The sequence below is a fragment of the Vulpes vulpes genome, chromosome 3, assembly GCF_048418805.1.
Source record: "Vulpes vulpes isolate BD-2025 chromosome 3, VulVul3, whole genome shotgun sequence".
Taxonomy (NCBI): domain Eukaryota; kingdom Metazoa; phylum Chordata; class Mammalia; order Carnivora; family Canidae; genus Vulpes; species Vulpes vulpes.
In genome coordinates, this window is record NC_132782.1 from 34,888,614 (window position 1) to 34,909,006 (window position 20,393).

At 37.4% G+C, this 20,393-nt stretch overlaps 1 protein-coding gene across 4 annotated transcripts in view; it reads right to left on the reverse strand.

Moving 5' to 3' along the window:
• Positions 1-20,393, reverse strand: part of NAALADL2 (N-acetylated alpha-linked acidic dipeptidase like 2) — an 878,960-nt gene that overhangs the window by 298,085 nt on the left and 560,482 nt on the right. For all 4 annotated transcript variants that reach the window (XM_026007770.2, XM_072752176.1, XM_072752175.1 and 1 more), the window contains one exon: positions 20,022-20,165. In XM_026007770.2, coding sequence (XP_025863555.2) covers positions 20,022-20,165 — 144 coding nt within the window. The remainder of the gene's footprint in view (positions 1-20,021; positions 20,166-20,393) is intronic.

Genomic DNA, 20,393 nt, shown 5'->3' on the forward strand with positions numbered 1-20,393 from the left:
TAGTTTCTTACAAATTATAGTAGACATTTTCCCATGTACACGCGAGGTCTCATTGGATCTCACTGATTCTTGAAACAACCAAGTGAAATGGGTTCTATTATCTTTATTGAATAAGGCACATGGGGCAGGCCAGGGACTCAAACCAAGGTAAATATAATAATCATATAAATAACATTTTTAGCTAACAATAAAGTCTCTCTCCCTCTAAGACTCTATTTCTTTCATTATGAGATATTCTTCGTATGTATATAAAAGAATCAAAACTAATACAACATACTATGATGATCCACATCTAGTTTTCACATATTATTTTACTATATTTCCTTCATTCATATCATTTTTCAGTAATGAATTCGATCTCGCAGACTTGGTTATTACCCTAAGGTAAATGTTAATCATTTCAGGTTTTGTTATATAGATTTAGATAGATTGGTAGGTTGATAAGTAGGTAGATATAGGTAGACATGAGCATAGGCACAGATTTAGAAATAAACATACTCCATTATTTTATAAGCTTTGATATTTGACAGATATTATTTACCCCCCCTTTTTTTTTTCCCACTCAGCGTTACGTTTTTCTAACTTTCCATGAATGTAAATGGAGATCTGGTTCATTCATTTAAACTGCTAAGTAGTATTTGGTTGTAAAGTCAATTCCAGCTTATGTTCTAGTTCCATTACTGAGATCTAGGAGGTTATTTCCACATTTTCAACATTACAGTGTGGCAAAGAGATTTTTTGTCTTTACATTTCTTTTTGCACGTGTGCCATTTTTTTCTCCAATTAGATAACTAGAAGTATAAGTAGTGGGTTATAATATATGTGTATCTTCCACTAATATAAAATGTGTTTATTCCACGAATATATATGTATCTTCAACTAATATCTTCAACTAATGTATGGAGAAATTGCTTATTATATTTTCTTTTTACTTTTGACAATATGATGGGTATAAAAATCTTCTTATTGCTTTAATTTGCATTTCCCTGGTTACTAGTGAGGTTCATAAATTTTATATATTTTATGTCCAAGTTTTTCATTCATATTCTTTGACATATTCCTTTGAGTTGTTTACCATTTTGGGTATTTTTGTGGGGTTCTTTTATTTTGACTATTATTCTCTTATGAGTTATATGTATTACACATACTTTTAAGTCTGTGGTTTACATTTTCTAGATACTTATTATATTTTAAATATTAATATGGTCAAATCAATAATATTTCAGTATTCCCCTTGAGTACTTGTGGGATTTTTATGTTTTGTTGTTTTTACTTTTTTAAGAAACACTTTATTTTCTAATGTCACAAAATGTTTTCCAAGTATTTTAAAACTGAATTTTCAAATTTGTGTTTTTAATCTAGTCAGACTACATTGTGAAGTAAGTATTCAATATTACCTCTGTGTTAGGGATAGTCAAGTGTTCACACATACTTTATTAAAGACATTTGAGGATTGCATTCGGGATGAATTAATGAACTCATTTGAGGATTGTCTTCTGTCCATAAACATTATATGTCTCTCTATTGCAGTTGTTTTTCAGGTCTTTTTAACAAAGTTTTATATTCTGCTCCAGAAAAGGATTGCACAACCATTATTAATTTATTTTTATGATGTTCCTACTATGGTAACAATATATAATATTTATAACTTTTTCTATCATGTATAAGCACGCTATTTAATTTCTCACCTTGGTCTTACAACGAGTCTTCTTGTTAACCTCTAGAGATTGCAATAGTTCATCTATAGAGTTTTTATTTTTGTTAGTTTCAATTTAGGCAATTGCTCACCAGAAGAAGAGAGCTTTGTTTACTTCTTTCAAATTTTATGACTTTCAACTATCATTCTTATCATCCTGTCTAGGGCTGCTAGTGCTATACAGAATAAAAGCATTGAAAGCATTCCCTGGTCCTTACTTTGTGCTTTTCATTTTTAAAAGAATGTTTCTTGGATTTTACTTTTAAAAAGAAACAAGTGATATTTGCTATAGGTTCCTGGAAAATTCCCTTTCAGATTAAGGAAGAACACTTCTGTTCCTACTTTGCAAAGAGATTTTATCATAAACAGATGTTGAATCATCTTTTGAGATAATTGAAGGCTTTTCACTTTACTGTGCTAAAAAAAATGCATATGTTCCTGGACAAAATTCTACTTAGTCATATGTTTTCTGCTATTGGCTACTAATGTTTTTAGGATGTTTTCATAAATAAGAAATTGGCTGACAATTTTACTTATCATTTGTCCTTGTCTTGTTTTGGGATCTGGATTATACAACCTCACAAATGTTTAGGGATATGTGCTTCTTTTCCTGGATTTTTCTAAGAGTTTTCAGGTAGCACAGGGATTATCCTTTTTACAAAGGAGTACTAGGATTCATACATAAACTACTGAGTTCTCATATTTTGTATGTGGGGAGAGGAAGGAGAGTATATTCTCACTTAATGTATATTTTCATTTAATTAACATTTTCAAATAAATATTCATGGTTATAAATTCATTCAGATATTTAACATGTTTATTGCTTCTAGTTATTTGCATTTAGTTGTTCACTCTCTTCTTGTGCTTCCAAAAAAAGGAAAGAAAAAAAAAAAGAAAATCACTCTGTATATCTATTTTTGTCCTCTTTTCTAACATTAACTCATTCTTGTCTTTTTTTTTCTTTACCAGTTTTGCTAGAAGTACCTAAGTTATTAGTATTTTCAAATGGGATTCATAGATCCTCATTATAAATTTTTTTCACTTCAATATTATACTCTATGCTTACCATTACCTTTGTTCAATTTTATCTGGATGCATTTAAGGTTACAGATTTTTTATATAGATTTAGTATGCCATTGAAATTAATATATTAATTTCCGCATATGGTCTTTTTATCTTACATTCCAAATTTAAAAATTTTTTACTATTATTCATTCTTTTTCAAACACTATTCTTAGTTTGCAAGTTATTTTTTTTAAGATTCATTTATTTATTTTGAGATAAAAAGAGAGAGGAGGGGAAAGAGGGAGAGGGAGGGGAAGAGAGAGAATCAAGCAGACTCCCTGCTGAGACAGGGCTTGATGCCACAAGAGCCTGAGATCATGACCTGAGTCATGATCTGAGTGACCAAACCCAAGTCAGTCACTCAACTGACTGAGTTGTCCAGGCACCGCCCCCCCATCATCCTTTCTGTAATATATATGATACATTAGTTCAAATAATTTTAAAGTATTCAAATAGAAGGTGTGTGCTACTATTGACATCTAACTTAATTACAGACAGAAAGCAGGGTCGGTAAGCTTAGTGATTCTTTGATATTATGTGAGATTTGTTTTGTTTGTTTGTTTTTATTTTTTATTTATTTATTTTTTTTGGTGAGATTTGTTTTGTGACCTCTATAGGCCATTACATCTGATAAATAGAGAATACACATTTTAATAAAATGTCCCATACAAAAACATGCATTCCCTGTTATATGAGTGCAGCATTTCATATGTATGCCCTGTAGATCAAGGTTGGAAGACTGTGGGGCTGTAACTTTATTCATTGTTCTCTATAATTTCTCTGTTAATTACTGAGACATGTTAAAGTTTCCCAAATGATTTGTCTTTATCAATTGTCCTGGCAATACTAGCAACCTTTCCTGTGCATATTTTTAGACTATTTGTTTCTTGTATTCAAGTTTGGAATTCCTATATCTTTCTGACTTCTATATAGAATGTGTAGAGCAATTATTTCTTACATCTTCTTTATCTCCTTTTTTTTCCTACAGTCTTCCTCCCCCCTCCCCTCTGATATTAATAACATCATTCCATCTTTCTTTTCCTTAGCATTTCTGTGATATATATTTTCCCAGCATTGCATTTACTTTTGCCAGGCATCCCAGGAGCATCTCTGGCTCAGGGACAATTTTTATGCATATTTCTTGGCTTGCAGTTTCTGTACTACAATAGTAGTGGAAATTCTGAGCTAGGGTTTTTGATTTCTAAATATGAATTTTTTTTTTCCATCCAGAGTTCAGATAGAAGAAAGATTCCCTGTACTGGTGGGTGAGCTCCTTTCTAGTCTGCCTACTTACTACCTGCATCTATGTAAGAATGCTACTTACAACTCCCTGCTCCCTATAGACACATAACTATGCCTTCTGTCCTCATGTATTACTATATTCTCACTCTAATTTACCAGAATCTATAATTTTCCAATACCAGTCAATCACAGGGTAAACTATTTTGCTTATTTCTCTGATTTTTTGTTCCATCTTCATTTTTGCCTCTGGATATTTGACTTTCTTTTTTGATAGCTGCATATATATATATATATATATATATATATATATATAATTTATTTATTTATTCATGAGAGACACAGAGAGAAGCAGAGACACAGGCAGAGGGAGAAGCAGGCTCCATGCAGGGAGCCCATGTGGGACTTGATCCCAGGTCTCCAGGATCACCTGAGCCAAAGGCAGATGCTCAACCACTGAGCCAACCAGGTGTCCTTTAATAGCTGCTTTTTAAAATGTTTTTTCTTCTATTTCATTGAGTCATTAAAATTTGTATGGAACACTTCAAATATTTTGTCCTGCCTTCTTGCCATACTAAAGTCTAAGATTTCTATCTAGAAGATACATGGAGATCTGAAAACATGAAGACAATCTTTTGCTCTGAGGAGGATGCTATATTTTCATTGGATCTTCCCAACTGAGAGAAGGACCTTTTTATGTATCATTGCACAAGGACCAGACCAAAATAATAATATATAATATAACAAAAGTCACCTTTTCATCTATTTATTTGCATCCCCATACTTGATATTGATATTCATACATATTGTTTCAGGATGCCTGAGTGGCTCAGCGGTTGAGCATCTGCCTTTGGCCCAAGGCATGATCTCAGGGTTCTGGGATCGAGTCCCGTATCGGGCTCCCTGCATGGAGGCTGCTTCTCCCTCTGCCTGTCTCTCTCTCTCTCTCTCTCTCTCTCTGTCTGTCTCTGTCTCTCTTTCTCTCTCTGTGTCTCTCATGAATAAATAAATAAAATCTTTAAAAAATGTGCTTATAAAAAATACATATTGTTCCATATTATCCCATGCCCATATCTGAAAACAAATATTGTGTTTCCCTTTATGAGAGGCAGCACCATGATCACACTTTCACTTATAACATGAGAGAGCCACCAAAACTTTGGATAAACTCCCATGACACATCTATTGCTGTTGGCATCGCTAATTTAAACAGTCCACTGGTAAGGCAATGTTACTCTTCATAGCAATAACAATAGCAATGCTATACTTTGGAATTTATTCTACAAATATAATTGAATTCTTCCCAGTATAATGTCTAACTGAAATTACAGAAAATGGCATAGATATCCCAAATAGGAAAATGACTGAGAAAATTGTGATAAACTGTGTGCCTGTTAAAATGTAAGCATATGAGCACTGGGTGTTATGCTATATGTTGGCAAATCAAATCCAAAAAATATATATATATATACAAAAAAATCTAAGAATAATCTGTAGAAACATGGATATCCTATATGTGAAAAAAATAGAATACCAAAAGATATAGATAATTACTGAACTTAGGTAAAAATGTGTTTACAGACAAAATATTAAAAAAGGAAAGAGTAATAAATGAAACAAAGACTGGGTTAGCAAGGCCTCCCAGGATCTCCTGGGGTGAAATCTTGTTGTAAAGAGGTTTGAACAAGCCTGAACCCTTGGACATTTATTCTTCTCCTCCAATTTTCAGGCGTGATGGGAATTAAAATCAGACCATCCTCTATTGCTCCAACTTATGACACCAAATCCCTGAAAACTGAGGCTGTCTGGGGACCTGGCAGAAAAGGAGAGAGGTTTAAGATGTTCTATTATTGGGGAAACAATGACTACCATTATGCAAACCCAGAAAGATATACATTAGGTATATATAGATATACCCAAGATATATAATGGACTCCAGCTCTGCCCTCCTAGAAGTCAGAAGAAGTAGCTAATACCTCTACAGCAACATAAACTCCCAGACCAGAATATTTAGACACCTGGTTGTGCAGCACACAACCACACAACAGAAACAAAATGAACATATATATTACCCAAAGTAAACACTGAAACACACAACACGCGAGTTTAATAAGCTTATAATTAAACACGACAACAGAAGGGGATGCATTAGTGATAAGAAACAACCAGAAAACACTCTCAAAAGAAGAAATAATAGGGATAAGAAACAACCAGAAAACACTCTCAAAAGAAGAAATAATAGGTAAGGAAATAGAAACATCAAAAGAAATATGACAATAGATAGGATGAGTAGATAGAAATGGTAAGTAAGAGTATAACTGAAAGTTGAATTTAAGAGCTATATCAGGTTGAGGATTGTTTTCAGGAAACACAGAAAAGGGTAAAGAGAGAAAACAGGAAAGTACAATTAAAAATCATGGTGGATAGAAATAGGAGTTCTAAAAAGGATGCCAGAGGAAGAAGAAGAAGAAAAATAAATGGAGGAGAGGAAATATTTAAAGAAATAATATTTTTCCAAAATAGGGAAAAACATCTATATATTTTTGTTTTGTTTTTGTTTTAAAACATTTTATTTATTTACTCATGAGAGTCAGAGAGAGAGAGAGAGAGAGGCAGAGACACAGGCAGAGGGAGAAGCAGGCCCCATGCAAGGAGACCGATGCAGGACTCGATTCTGGGACCCCGGGGTCATGCCCTGGGCCGAAGGCAGATGCTCAATGGCTGAGCCCCCCAAGCGTCCCACATCTATATATTTTATAATGAAGTTTAAAAGCATGTAGGATATAGAGAAAAATTCTAAAAGTTCTCATAGTTGAAACCAGATCACCTACCACAAAAAAAAAAAAAAAAAAAAGAATCAGGTTGATAACAAGCTTCTCAAAAACAACATGACACCAAAAGGCCATAAAATTAAAGAAATTTTTTAAGTAGCCAGAGAAATTTTGAACCTAGATTGTTTGGTAACAAAAAAGAGAGGGCAATGAAGTTGTCCAGCCCTGGAGTAATGGATCTATCAAATGTAGTAAAGCTACTTTTTTGCAAAACCGTAGAGCACCTAGAAGCAATGGAGTAGACAGGGGACAGTGGGGATAGAGCCACAGAGTAATAAATGAAAAAAGATAACAGAATCCAAAGATATATTGCTCAATAATATGTAAAAAAATCTTCACTTCCTTCCTGTTTCTGAATACGTCAGTCCCACAAACTCTTAGGTGAGGTTGGCCAGGATAGCACATCCGGCAGCGGCAGTAGGATATGATGCACAGCGAGCGAGGGGTCATGTGTAGGAAGGCGAGCATCCCAGTGGGTTGTGGTGCTGCATCCCAGGGTGCCGGGGCTGAGGCATGTGGAGCACAGTGTGTGTGTGTGTGTGTGTGTGAGTGTGTGTGTGTGTGTTAAAGCCTGAAAATTGGGAGCGAAACAGCTGTCAGGGGGAACAGAGCAATGAGAGAAGTCAGGGATGAGGACTGAGAATGGCATCTCCATTTCAGGGCTGAACAGCACATTCCCTTGGGAGCTGAAGGGGTCAGGAAGGTAAGTGCCCCACGGATGGGGGACAGGCAGGCGAGTAGTGCAGGCCAGACAGTCCATGTGGGGCTGAGCCCGGCTTTTCTGTCGGACCCACAACGGAGTGAGAAAGGCTTTCTTACGGACGAAGGAGTAATGACATCAGTGGAGTACACGCAAGGGAAGTAATGACCCAGCTGATATTCAAGGGCATGACCCGCACAGGATCTCTCATTGTTAGTGAAGAGATTATAAACATGGGAAGAGAAAACTAGCAGGTATTCGTATGTCCTTTTGGTGTCTCAATAGATATACATAGATATAAAACGAAATAAAGATATAATCTGAATATACATACATGTATATCTATACAGATTTAAATTAAATATATTAATTAAATATATTAAATTAAATTAAAATAAATTAAATTAAATATATTATATTTAAATTAAATATATTCTCCCCAGTTTTGTTTACTAAGTACTGAAGGAAATAACACTCCAACAGCCATGAGCTCATCTAGGATCCACATCTTGTTTTCCAGATATCATTCTCTACTCGAAAGAACTAGGACTTTTTTGGAGAAATGGCTGATAACATGGTTGGGGCTGGGGAGTACAAAATGATTTGATATATCAGATTTCTGTTGTATCAAAAATGAAGGAGATTTGCAAATCATGAGAATATGCCACAGACAGGACCTAGGTTGAAGGTTCTATTTTGGGCTGACCAGGGACAATTTGAGTATCACAATAAAAGTAGTACCGGCTTATAACCCATTGAATAAAGCAGGGATATAAATCCTAACCATATTATAAATTGATACTATATGTATAAATAAAAACCCAAACAAACAGGAAAAAGAAAGCTCTTCTTTACAGCAGAATGTCAACCCATAAAAGCAGAAGGGATGATGAACTTCGAAGGTCACTTTTGGCTCAGCTTGGTAAGGACTAATTGGCCCAAAGCATAAATAATTGTTAAAACTAGTGGGTGGGCATAGGAGGGGGTGGGGACAGGAGCTCTGCATGATTTCAAATAATTATTAATTGTATAAAGGAAGAAATTTAAAAATAATAACTTCAACGAGGAGCCCTCACAGATTTTTGATGAATTAAATGATCAAAGTTAGCATTCCCAGTAATGGGACAAATTGATACCAGCAATGGGGCGGGGGGGAGGGGGTGGACAGTCTCATTCTGTAATGTTGCTGCCAAAGATGCAGCAGCTGAAATTATTTATGGGAAAACATGAGCTAAGCCCACACTGGGGAACATTCTCCAGGTAGCTGGCATGTAAGCTTCAAAATTGATAAAGCCATGAAAGTCAAACAGAGACTGAGACTATTCCGGATTTAAGGAAACAGGCCACTTGGTAACTCACAACACAGGACTCTAGATCCCGTTGCTACTTAGGTCATTACTGACACAACTAAGATTTGCACGGGGCCTCCGGGGTGAGCACCCGACAGCCACGTATACACGTTTCATTCATGATCGTGATGGTTGTGTGGTCTGCAGGCACAATGTCACCCCTTTTGGGGGAATTCGGATGTGATGGGTCATCTTGGTGGTAGTTTGCTCTCAGGTAGTTGAGAAAAAAAATTATTTGTGCTAGTCTTGAAACTTTGCTGGAAGTTCACATTTATTTCAAAATTAAAAAAAAAAAACACTTAGAATGAGAAAATCCTGGATAACATTTAGATGTCACTTATTATTTAAAAAGTCAGCGCGTGTGCGTGCATGTGTGTATGTGTATTGCTACTTTAAGATAACATTTCCAGCTCACATTTGCCAAATGCTTTCTGTCTTTCATGCTTCAAAGTTTGATGGTAGCTTTAAATTTAATGTGTGAAGTTCAGAAGATTTCAAGATGACAAAAATGCGTTGTTCCACTCAGAGAACATTTGTATTCAAATAGGGTGAGGAGACCTAAAAGTAGTTGCCCTCTCTCTAGTCCTGAATTTCATCACGTGCAGAGAAAAATATCCTACTACAGAAATTCTTTTCCAGGGGCAATTCTGTCTCATATTCCATTGCTATTGTGAAGACTCGATTAATCCCGGTCTCCTGGCAGCCCGGGTGGCCCAGCGGTTTAGGGCCCGCCTTCAGCCCAGGGTGTGATCCTGGAGACCCGGGATCGAGCCCCCATCAGGCTCCCTGCATGGATGGAGCCTGCTTCTCTCTCTCTCTCTCTCTCTCTCTCTCTCTCTGTCTCTTGTGAATAAATAGATAAAATCTTAAAAAAAAAAAAAAAAAAAACAATCCTGGCCTCCTTCACTCAGCTAACAAAGCCTCATCTCCACCTGCACTGTGAGTAACTAGGACTCAGCATCTAGGAAAAGTCCCATCCCCATTTGGAGAGATTTGAGGACTAAAAGTTGCAACGAACTCTGAGTCCTAATTCCACTAAATAAGCTTCCGTTGGTTTCTTCAACATAGTTCTTGCTAGGATTCCTAATTTTAATTATTTGCCTCATTCTGTGCACCTGACTCTCTTTTTAGCTGCCTGACTCTAGAAAAGAACTTCTAGGATGGGGGCTATGATTTGTTTTCTTTGTTTTTCAATTTCCCTGAAATCTAGAATCACACTTTTGGTGGCTGGGACTTCATAAACCGCTAGCATCTCTCCTAAATGCCAACTGCTTCTCTAAATATCTGAGTATAAACTGCTTCTGGATTCTATGTCATCACAGCTTGCCTAGGTTTCTCAGTGCTCCATTTCTCCACGTGAGATCTCTCCATTGCCAAATGTTTTTCTGAACCAATATACTATTGGTTGATATCTTATACTAGATCAAGGGTCTTATGGGAAATATTGATCAACTGACATGGCATACATGCTAACCAATCAGAATGCACTGGCGGCAAATAACTGGAATGCCCACACCAACAGATGCAAACTGATATCCCTGCCCCAGATACTGTTTTTCTTGCCATGTTGTAATTTTTTTCAGGAGCTCCATTTCAGTCTATCCTGCAGGGAACATCACCTTACACAAGAATTCTACAGAAGGGGCACCTGGGTGGCTCAGTTGGTTTAGCGTCTGACCTTGGCTCGGGTCATGACCTCAGGGTTGTGTGGTTGAGCCACGTGTCAGGCTATGAGCTCAGCAGGGAGTGGGCTTCTCCCTCTCTCTTTGCCTTTTCCCCCACTTGTGCATGCATGAAGAAAAAAAAAAAGAGTTCTACATAAGAGTCTGCACAAATTCTAGTCCTAAGACCTGACTCGGTCCACCGGGGCCCCCCTCACCTGATGTGATACGTCTTACCATATCATGGATACTGACAATAAGACCAACTACCAAAGAAAAGGTTCTTCAAACATTTTATCCACTAATTACAATAATGACTTTTATAACAGAAGCTTTAAGAATTTCAAGTTTATTGAAAATAAAAGGGACAGAGGAACTAGTTAAATAAAATCACGAGGAAGCATTCCACAAATCTAGAATATAGGGCACATTCAGGACAACAGACTTGTTCCAAAGTTCCCAGTGTTAAGAGAAGAAAAAGAGGATGTGCTAGATTAGAAGGGATGCAATTTATAGGCCTGCCTTGGTTTGGATAAACCCACTGTAAAAAATTGGGATGCCTGGTAAAACACCATAGTTTGTGCATCAAATAAGGTAAAGTTTACTGTCATGAAAAAGTGGATATATTTAATTAGATAGATTTCAAAATAATATGTATAGGGGATCCCTGGGTGGTGCAGAGGTTTGGCGCCTGCCTTTGGCCCAGGGCGCGATCCTGGAGACCCGGGATCGAATCCCACATCAGGCTCCCGGTGCATGGAGCCTGCTTCTTCCTCCGCGTGTGTCTCTGCCTCTCTCTCTTTCTCTCTCTGTGTGACTATCATAAATAAATAAAAAAATTAAAAAAAAAACAAAAAAAAACAAAATAATATGTATAGTATGATCTCCTTTTGGTTAAAATAAAACAAACAAACAAACAAACAAACAAAAAAACCTCCAAATGTGTATATATAAATCCAGAAGGATTTAAACTGTTTTGATAGTGGTAATTACTGGGTGGAATGAATATGTTCTGGACTGAGCTGTTTCTCTTCAAAATCACATGTTGAAGCCCTGGCCCCCACCATAGCTGCATTTGGAGATACGGCCTTTCAGGAGATAATTCAGGTTAAATGAGGTCTCAAGGGTGGGAATTTCATCTGGTAGGACTAGAGTCCTTATAAAAAAGAGAAAGATAACACCACAGGGTTCTCACTCTGCTTCTGTGTGCGCAGAGAAGAGTCCATGTGAGGACACAGAGAAGGCAGCCGTCTGCAAGCCAGCAAGAGAGCTCGCACCAGAAAGCAAATTTTCTGGCACCGTGAGCTTGGAGTTCCCAGCCTGCAGAAGTGTGAGAAAAATAAATGTCTGTTGTTTAAGCTACCAGGTCTGTGGTATCTTGTAATGGAAGCCCAACATGACTAATACAGAATGTGTGGATTTGCTTCTCTGTTTTTACTCATCTCTCTTTTCTAACTCTTAGCAAACATTAGCTGATTTGTAATGATAGAAATTAAAGAGAAAAGTAAAATCGCCAAATCTGTTTCAGTGCTGCAAAGTTTTCATTCTGAAAAAGTGAGAGTAGCATACAAATACTGAATGAAAACTGTCAGCTTGGTCCTTTTCACCACCTTAGTAGCTATCCCTGAGTCTACACGCACACACACACACACACACACACACACACACACACGTGTGTATTCTTATGAACCTGCATGCATTTTGGAAAAAAAATAAAGTTTAAGATTATTATTTTCAATTAGCAAAATTACCTAAGTAGGAAGATGTTTTAAAGAATATTAAACTCAGGAAAAAATAACTTATCTTCTTCGTATCCCTTCTAAGAGTGAAAACTGATCAACAGAGTTTCTACATCTTTCTACCAAACCACCCCACAAATCACAAGTTATCAGATTTGTCAGCAGACTCCTCATCTGCAACACTAGCCCAGTACTGCATATTTCCCACATTTCCATCCAGATCTATTTTCACCCTTCACCTAGCTCTGTGTCCCAAGGAGCTGGCCTCTACCTCTACGGAGAACATCTACCGGGCTCTTCTTTTAAGATTTATTTATTTTAGAGTGTGTGAGAGAGAGAGAGAGAGAGAGAGCAGGGGATGGGTAGAGGGAGCAAGAGAGAGAGAGAACATCTCAAGCAGACTCCGTACTGAGTGTGAAGCCCAACAGGACTTGATGTCAGAACCCTGAGATCATCACCTGAGCCAAAAATCAAGAATGTGCTGCTTAACCAGTTGAACTCTCCAGGTGCCTCTCACCATCCCTTTTCTATTTCCCTTTACCTATTTACAATTACGCATAGGCCCTTGGCCAAACTCCCACGAATTGCCATTTTTGGTGTGGGTATCATCAATTTCCTGATGGTAACCTGATTTATATGTTGACTGACTTAGGTATATTTACTGAGTCATCTGTATGTGTTGCCAGGAAAAGAATAGATGTTGAGGAGGAGAAGAATTTCTTTTATAGTGTTAGGACAGACTAGGATATTCAGGCCAACTTTCCCACTGAAAGTCCTTTACAATGCTGAATAAAACACAAAACGAAACTTGTTAACAGCATCCAAAAACTAGAAGGTAAAGAATTACTAGGTCAAAATTTAAGTTGTGACAGGAACACAGATAAGCAAAACAATAAAGCTGCTTTCAACTTGAGGGAATTTACTGAAGCTGGAAAATCTCTTAATCTTGATGGCCTTATGAGATGCGAAGTTTAGAAGAAAAAGCCCTGGGCCTGCCCACGTTGGAGAGAAGGTAGTTTCAAAAAGAGATTGCTCCTTACAAAGTAGAGTTCTAAATGACTGCACTCCCCTCTCCTATCCAAGAGATGGTGATGAAAGTTACCTGGCATGGAACGAAGCAGGAAAAGTGATCTTGAAAAAGCTATAATTCTAGGTAACTCTAAAAGAATACAAAGAAATATAAATAGCTTCTAAAATAATAAAGGGAAAATATAATGACAAAAATAATCTTAATATAAAGAGAGAAATAAAAGGAAAACATAATATGTGGTACAAAGAAGAAATCCAAATTAAGATGAAAAGAATATATAAGTAAGTATAAATACATTAATAATCACATTAAATGTAATGAATTAGAGCTTTCTGGTAAGAGATAATCAGATCGTATTTAAAATAAAAATTAGTTGTAGGGTGTCTAACAGGCTCAGTTGGTAAAGCATGTGACTCTTGATCTCAGGATTGTGAGCTAATAGAATTTACTTTAAAAAAAATACAAAGTAGTTGTTATTAAGAAGAGATGCTAGGGATCCCTGGGTGGCGCAGCGGTTTGGCGCCTGCCTTTGGCCCAGGGAGCGATCCTGGAGACCCGGGATCGAATCCCACGTCGGGCTCCCGGTGCATGGAGCCTGCTTCTCCCTCTGCCTGTGTCTCTGCCTCTCTCTCTCTCTCTCTGTGACTATCATAAATAAATAAATAAATAAAAGAAGAGATGCTAAAAGAGAAATATATAGAAAGTTGGATACTAAAAAATAAAAAGATATACCATAAAGAAACTAACACAATAACAAGCTAGTGAGTCTAAATTAATATAAAGCCAAATTATTTTTTTAAGTTATTATTTACATGAGGAAGAGCACAAGCGGGGGTGGGGAAGGTAGAGGGAGACGGGGAAGCAGACTCTGCTCAGCAGGGAGCCCAAGACCGGGCTGGATCCCAGGACCCCAGGATCATAACCTGAGCCACAGGCAGACACTTAACCGACTGAGCCACCACCCAGGTGTGCCAAACCAAATCAAATCTAAGACAACCATTATAAATATAAAAGAGATCACTCCATCTGATGAATGTTTCAACTAACCAGGAAGATATGATGTATTTGGATTTATCTAAGAAGGGACGCCTGGGTGGCTCAGTGGTTGAGTGTCCGCCTTCGCCTAGGTCATGATCTGGGGGGGTCCCAGGATCAAGTCCCGCATCGGGCTCCCCGCAGGGACCTGCTTCCCCCTCTGCCTGTGTCTCTGCCTCTCTCCCTGTGTGTTTCTCATGAATGAATGAATGAATGAATGAATGAATGAATAAATAAATAAACAAACAAACAATAAATAATAAATAAATAAAATAAACATTTAAGAAATGACCTTAAAATGTATGAATCAAAAATGGACAGAACTACAAGATAAAATAGACAAATGTGTACATAACAAGGAGACTTTAACACTAATAATAAGAATATCTGAATGTCCTGTTAGGGTTCCTAGCCTCCATGGACGTGTATAGAGCTCTACAGCTGACACCACACGGTGCACACCCTCACATACTCCTAGGACACGGGGCAATAAGGGAGACATCGAAGAACCATATAGAAGTAGAGCAAAACAACACATTCTAATGAAAACTGCAGCTCGGAAGGATCTGCTCTTCTTCTTCCAGCATCCAAGTGCCTGGAGCATGGCGGAGAGAGTCAGGAGGTGCTACTTCCAACTCGAAGAGCATGGCATTCGCCTGGAGCTTTAAAGGATACTGAGGCTTTACAAACTTAGAGACACACCCCTGAAGACATGTTTGGAAAATACTAAATAGAGTGATAGGGAGAAATATTGGATACGGAACCACAAAGGCACTGAGGGATCATCAGTCCATTGCCAACAAAAGGGTCATCAAACTGTAAAGACAGGGCGCGCTCTCCCGGGGTAAATCACATACATAAACCACAAAGTCTAGCCGAAGCGTCTGTAATTGGAAAGAAGTGACAGGTACTTGAGAAGTGATGTGAAGAGGATATCAGAAACTATAAAAAAATTGCTGAGGAACATTGGAGATTGGAAAACACTTGTTAAAAGTAATTCTACCTCAGAGTGTACAACCCAGGTTGTCCATAGGTCTCTTAACAAACAAACACAACCCTAGATTGATTCTAAGTTGAATCGTCCCTGAAAATCACAACTGTCAAGACAGAAGCCTGGCAACGTGAGACGCTCTGGGCGAAGACAGATCTGTGTCACCCTTGGTAAGCCCCACCTGCACTCCCCAGGACACAGAGGACTGACTGTACTGTCTATGGACTTTGGACAATAGGTTTCCCACCTATGTTCACTCTACTTAAGACCCTTGATGAGTCGTCCTTCAAAGTCATTTCTGAAGCTTTTTTTCCCCTTTTGTCCGGGGACTTCAGACTGGCAGCTCACGAAGGCTGATCTTTAGTTCTACGGATTCCTCTCTTATCAGCCTCCAGCTCAGACTCCTCGGTTCACTGCGCAACCGGCTGCCGGAAGAGCCATAGCACTGGGGTGTCACCGTTGCAGTTTAGTGCCTCCTAACATCCGTCATGACCCTTGAGTGTAAACATATTCTAGCTCGCTAAATTTTGGGAATAAAAAGTGGCCACTGTATCTCTGTGTGCCATATAGAAGTTGTCTACGCAAATTAAAATGTTTGCATGTTCTGGGTATAATTCCTCCAGATTTGGTGCTGGAAGTCATTAAGGCCTACCTTTCCCTAAAACAAGTTTGCAATTCCCTTATATATATATTTAGGCCTACTGAGGAACCCTCTTTTGCAGGGTCAATAAGGGCCATATCATATCATTTCCATATCACTCCATTATCTTCCTGACGTATCTACCAAGACACTCTTTAACCACCAGACTAACATAATGTACCCCGGGATCTTCTCACAGGCTATTCTGAACAGGTTGGTTAGTTTCATATGTAACAAAAAATAATGCTGAATTCAACCGTCCTAACATTTCTTGTTAACAAATATTCCATGAAAAGCTAAAATTTGCCACTTGCCAAAAAATTTTAGTATAACCTAAATTTTTGGACGGTACGCTCAATACATCTTTTTAAATCTCTGCTTGGGATGGTAATAATGAACACTTTTAAGTAGCTGTTAAAAATTAGAAGTACAATCCTTCAAAAGACATTTGAAATATGTAAAAATTATAACTGACAGTGTCACTATATTATTCTAATTAAACTGATTTTCATCAAAGAATATGTAAAATTGTGAACAGGGAAATATATTTTATATATAGGAAATATATATCCTGTTCACAATTTTATATATATCCCATATATATTAATATATATTAATATAATATATATATCCATTTGAAGAGATGATACAAGTTTACTTATGTGATGACATTAATTTTTATGCAACACAGAAATAGTCACTTTTCTATTCATCAAAAGTGATCCATCAAACATTCATATGTTTGAATTGGCCATATTTGAGTCAACACACCCTACCTTCATTATTTTAAGTTGATTAATTTAATTTTTTTGTCTTAATGGATCTTAAACTTCCTTCTCTCTGTTTCCCACTATATTCATCGTTTTTAACCACAAACTCTGACTGATAACTGAAAATTCAAATTTCCATGTTTTGGTTGATTCTCAGAGACAAAGATTGATAACATAATTGAGATTGGAAATTGGAAATAGATAAAAAGAAGAGAAGACTGTGGAAAATAAAATACAGCCAATATGCAATTATCTATATGTTATATATCAATATATGCACGTATACATATATATGCAAGACCTTTTTTTCCTGCTTCTTTTTCTATTCCTCACACAATTTTTAGTTCTCCCAGGAATTTTCATATAAATACTCTGCTCTCCAGTTCCTTTTACTCAACGTATTTCACATATTTTATGAATGCTGATATCTAATGCCTTTATTTAAAGTTTTATGGTCTGTTTCACTTAGGTAGCTTTCTGTTGCAAGAAACTAAAAATCCAACATAGATTGACTAACAAATATGAAGGTAGGGTGTGTTGACTCATATATGGCCAGTTCAGTAGGTTTGGCTACAGACAAAGCTTTAGGGCTCACTTGATGTGGAGGTTTTCTCTCTCTCTCTCTGTCTCTCTCTCTCTCTCTGCTTCTCCTCCCATTATTCATCTGTACTTTCTTGGTGTTGGTTCCATTTTCAGGTAGGCTATACTCTCAAGGTCCTGACAGGGTTACCAAGAGATCCTGAGGTTACAGGCTTTTTTGTTCAGCTATAGTGTTAAAGTGAGTCATTGCTACAAATAAATTCCAGAAATTGAGTCCTGGCGCTGTTTGGCTAAGATCATCCTTGAATCAACCATCATAATATGGTTGATGTAATGTACCAATAGGCTTGAGCTAATGAGGATCTATTTCTAGAGCTTGGGATGTGGCCAAACCGATCCACACTATCTTCCTGGGAAATGTTGGCAACGATTCAAAGAGGGGGAGGGGCAAATGGATGCTAAGAAAGCAAAGATGATAGGTCAATTCTGCTATACTCTTATCTGACAATTTGGATTTGGTGTATACAAAGGATTAAACGAGTAAGATGATTAGTTGATCTGAACACGTATTTTTAATGTGCTCCTGCCTAACTTCTTGGTGAAGATTTTCCTACACTAAGGTTCAAGACTAAGAAAATTTAACAGTAAGATATAATTATAATATGTTTATAATTAATTTTTCTATTCCATAAACTGTAAGCATTGCTCTTATTGCCCCAAAATATAGCACTTCATTCTGCATCCTTTTCATGTACCATCCCTATACATATCATAATGAGCAAATGCTATACTTTCGTGTTTATGAGAAAACTTAAAAGTTAATTAATTATTTTGGCTGTATCATGAGTATTATTACCCAAAACTGGCTCATTATTCTACATTTAAGACTAGTTTAAATTTAATAACTCGGTTCAGACTGCTCCATCACTATTTGGGAAATCTAAATATAATACCCTGTATTTAAAAAGATGATGAAAGGAGTACCCATTATAACATGAAATATCTTCTCAATTTACACATGTCCCTTAATTTAACTACTGTCTAAAAACAGTAATAAGCTACTATATCCATAAGGAAAACTGATGTGGCTTAATTCCTTAGAAAGCATGTATCTTGTTTTTTTTTTTTTTTTTTTTAACAATGGAGTTGTAAACAGGTTTCAGTGTATATTTCAATTTTTCTTCCAAGCTTTATACACGTTGTGACTTACTGTGAAGATACAGCTGTGGATAGATACAGCAAAATGTGCCATTTTGCCCAGCTATGCCATTATTATACAGATATTTAACATATCGTGGAGGAAATCGATATAATTCTTTGCTGAAAGACAATGGCTAATATAATATTTCACAGTATGCAGAAGTACTGAGACACAGAGCATAACTTGATTCTCAGATCAACTTGAGACACTAGAAGCTTAGCTAGGAGGGTGTCTGTAGATCAGGTAGCGGCCTCCAGCAAGGCGGTGATGCATGAGGCCATGGAGCTCCCATGCACGCTGTCGGCTCACGAAGGGCAGGACAGTGGCTGGACCACAGCAGGGTCTCTGAATATTAATTGGAGGAATCAATCAATTAATTAACTCTGGTCTTAAATTTGGTCTTTTAGAAGTCCAGTGCTTTCCTCGGAACCAAAGTATTATGAAATGTTCTTTACATATTTTAACAAATAGAGCCCACGGTCAATTTGTAGGGCTCCGAATAAAAGACGGTAAAAACAAGACAAAACAAAAAGCTTCTCAAAGTCTCCCTTCCTGCTTTGAGGATCTACACTCATCATTGTTTTCTCTATTTCCTAGTTGTTTGATCAATAATCCGTTTTGGAGGCACTCAATCGATAGGACTTTGAAAAGTGTACGTGTGTCTCTAACAGAGGACAAGCCTGTATGGATTCAGGTTGTGTGTGTGTGTGTGTGTGTGTGTGTGTGTGTGTGTGTGTGTTTAGGTGTCTTCAAAACATTTTTTGGAATGCTTTTGTTGTCAAGAGAAAAGCAGATGAGATAAAACATGGGTCGTTGAGCCTCCAGGTCTGGACACAAAACCCCAGTCCTGGTGTTGAATTTTACAACCGCTAGATACGAATTTAACAATATGTAAAGAGAGTCTCTGCTTTCGAACTGTAATGCCGAGGCTGGAGGCAGAAATAAGATGCAGCCTGTGGCTCGCACCCCACCACAGGTAGCTTAACTACTTCAGTTTTATCCGTTGTGTTCCAACAAGGCCTGACAAACCGCCCCGCAGTACAAGAGGCATCTCTCGGGCGATGATGCGTAAAGACACGGGGATTTTTTAGTCAATCGCAGGAATTAGGCTTTAATGCTTTCTACTAAAAGACTTCATACCCCAGATAGCTGACTGCTATCCACTGAATCTTGGCAGCCAACAAGACTGCTGAAGCTGAAACGAGGAAGCTATGTTAAGCAGATTTTCATGAATGCACAAAATGCTTTATTTGTAAAGCTGCTTTCCTTTGTTGTGGTTTAAAATGCTTTTTTCTCCCCCCCCCCTTTTTTTTTTTGATCTCTCAGTTTGACGAACTCTCAGTCTTTATCAAAATTATTTTCTGAAAACGTCTCTTAAAGAGCCACAGATGAGAAATAAGTGCTCACCTCATCACAAAGGAATCATTTTTTTTTTTTTAAGGAATAATTCTGAACATGTCAATCTAAGGGATTAAAAATTATCATGGTCCTTACAAAAACTACAAAATACACAGAAAGACATGAAATACTTTACCATTATCTGGAAGCTCTAGAGGGCTACAGACACCAGTTTTGGTTCTGCTGTTTGGCGAAGAGATCAGTTTTGCAACGAGAGATGCTGAGACAGGCTGCACTAGCAGAGACGTGAGGTTTGCTCGGTTTTGCCTAAAGCTTCCATCTGGATTCAAAAGACAAGGGAACAGACCTGTTAGCAACCAGAAATTAAAAACACTTGAAGAGAAGTTTTTTGTTAATAAGTATTTAAAATATGACCCATGTGCTTATTTGAGTTCCTTTGTTTATTCCCTAGTTCTACTCTATAAGAGGCCTTGACGTTCAGTCCAAACACTGTTACGTATCCTGGTTAACGAGGGGGCAGAGTGGACACATGCACCTACCTCCATTC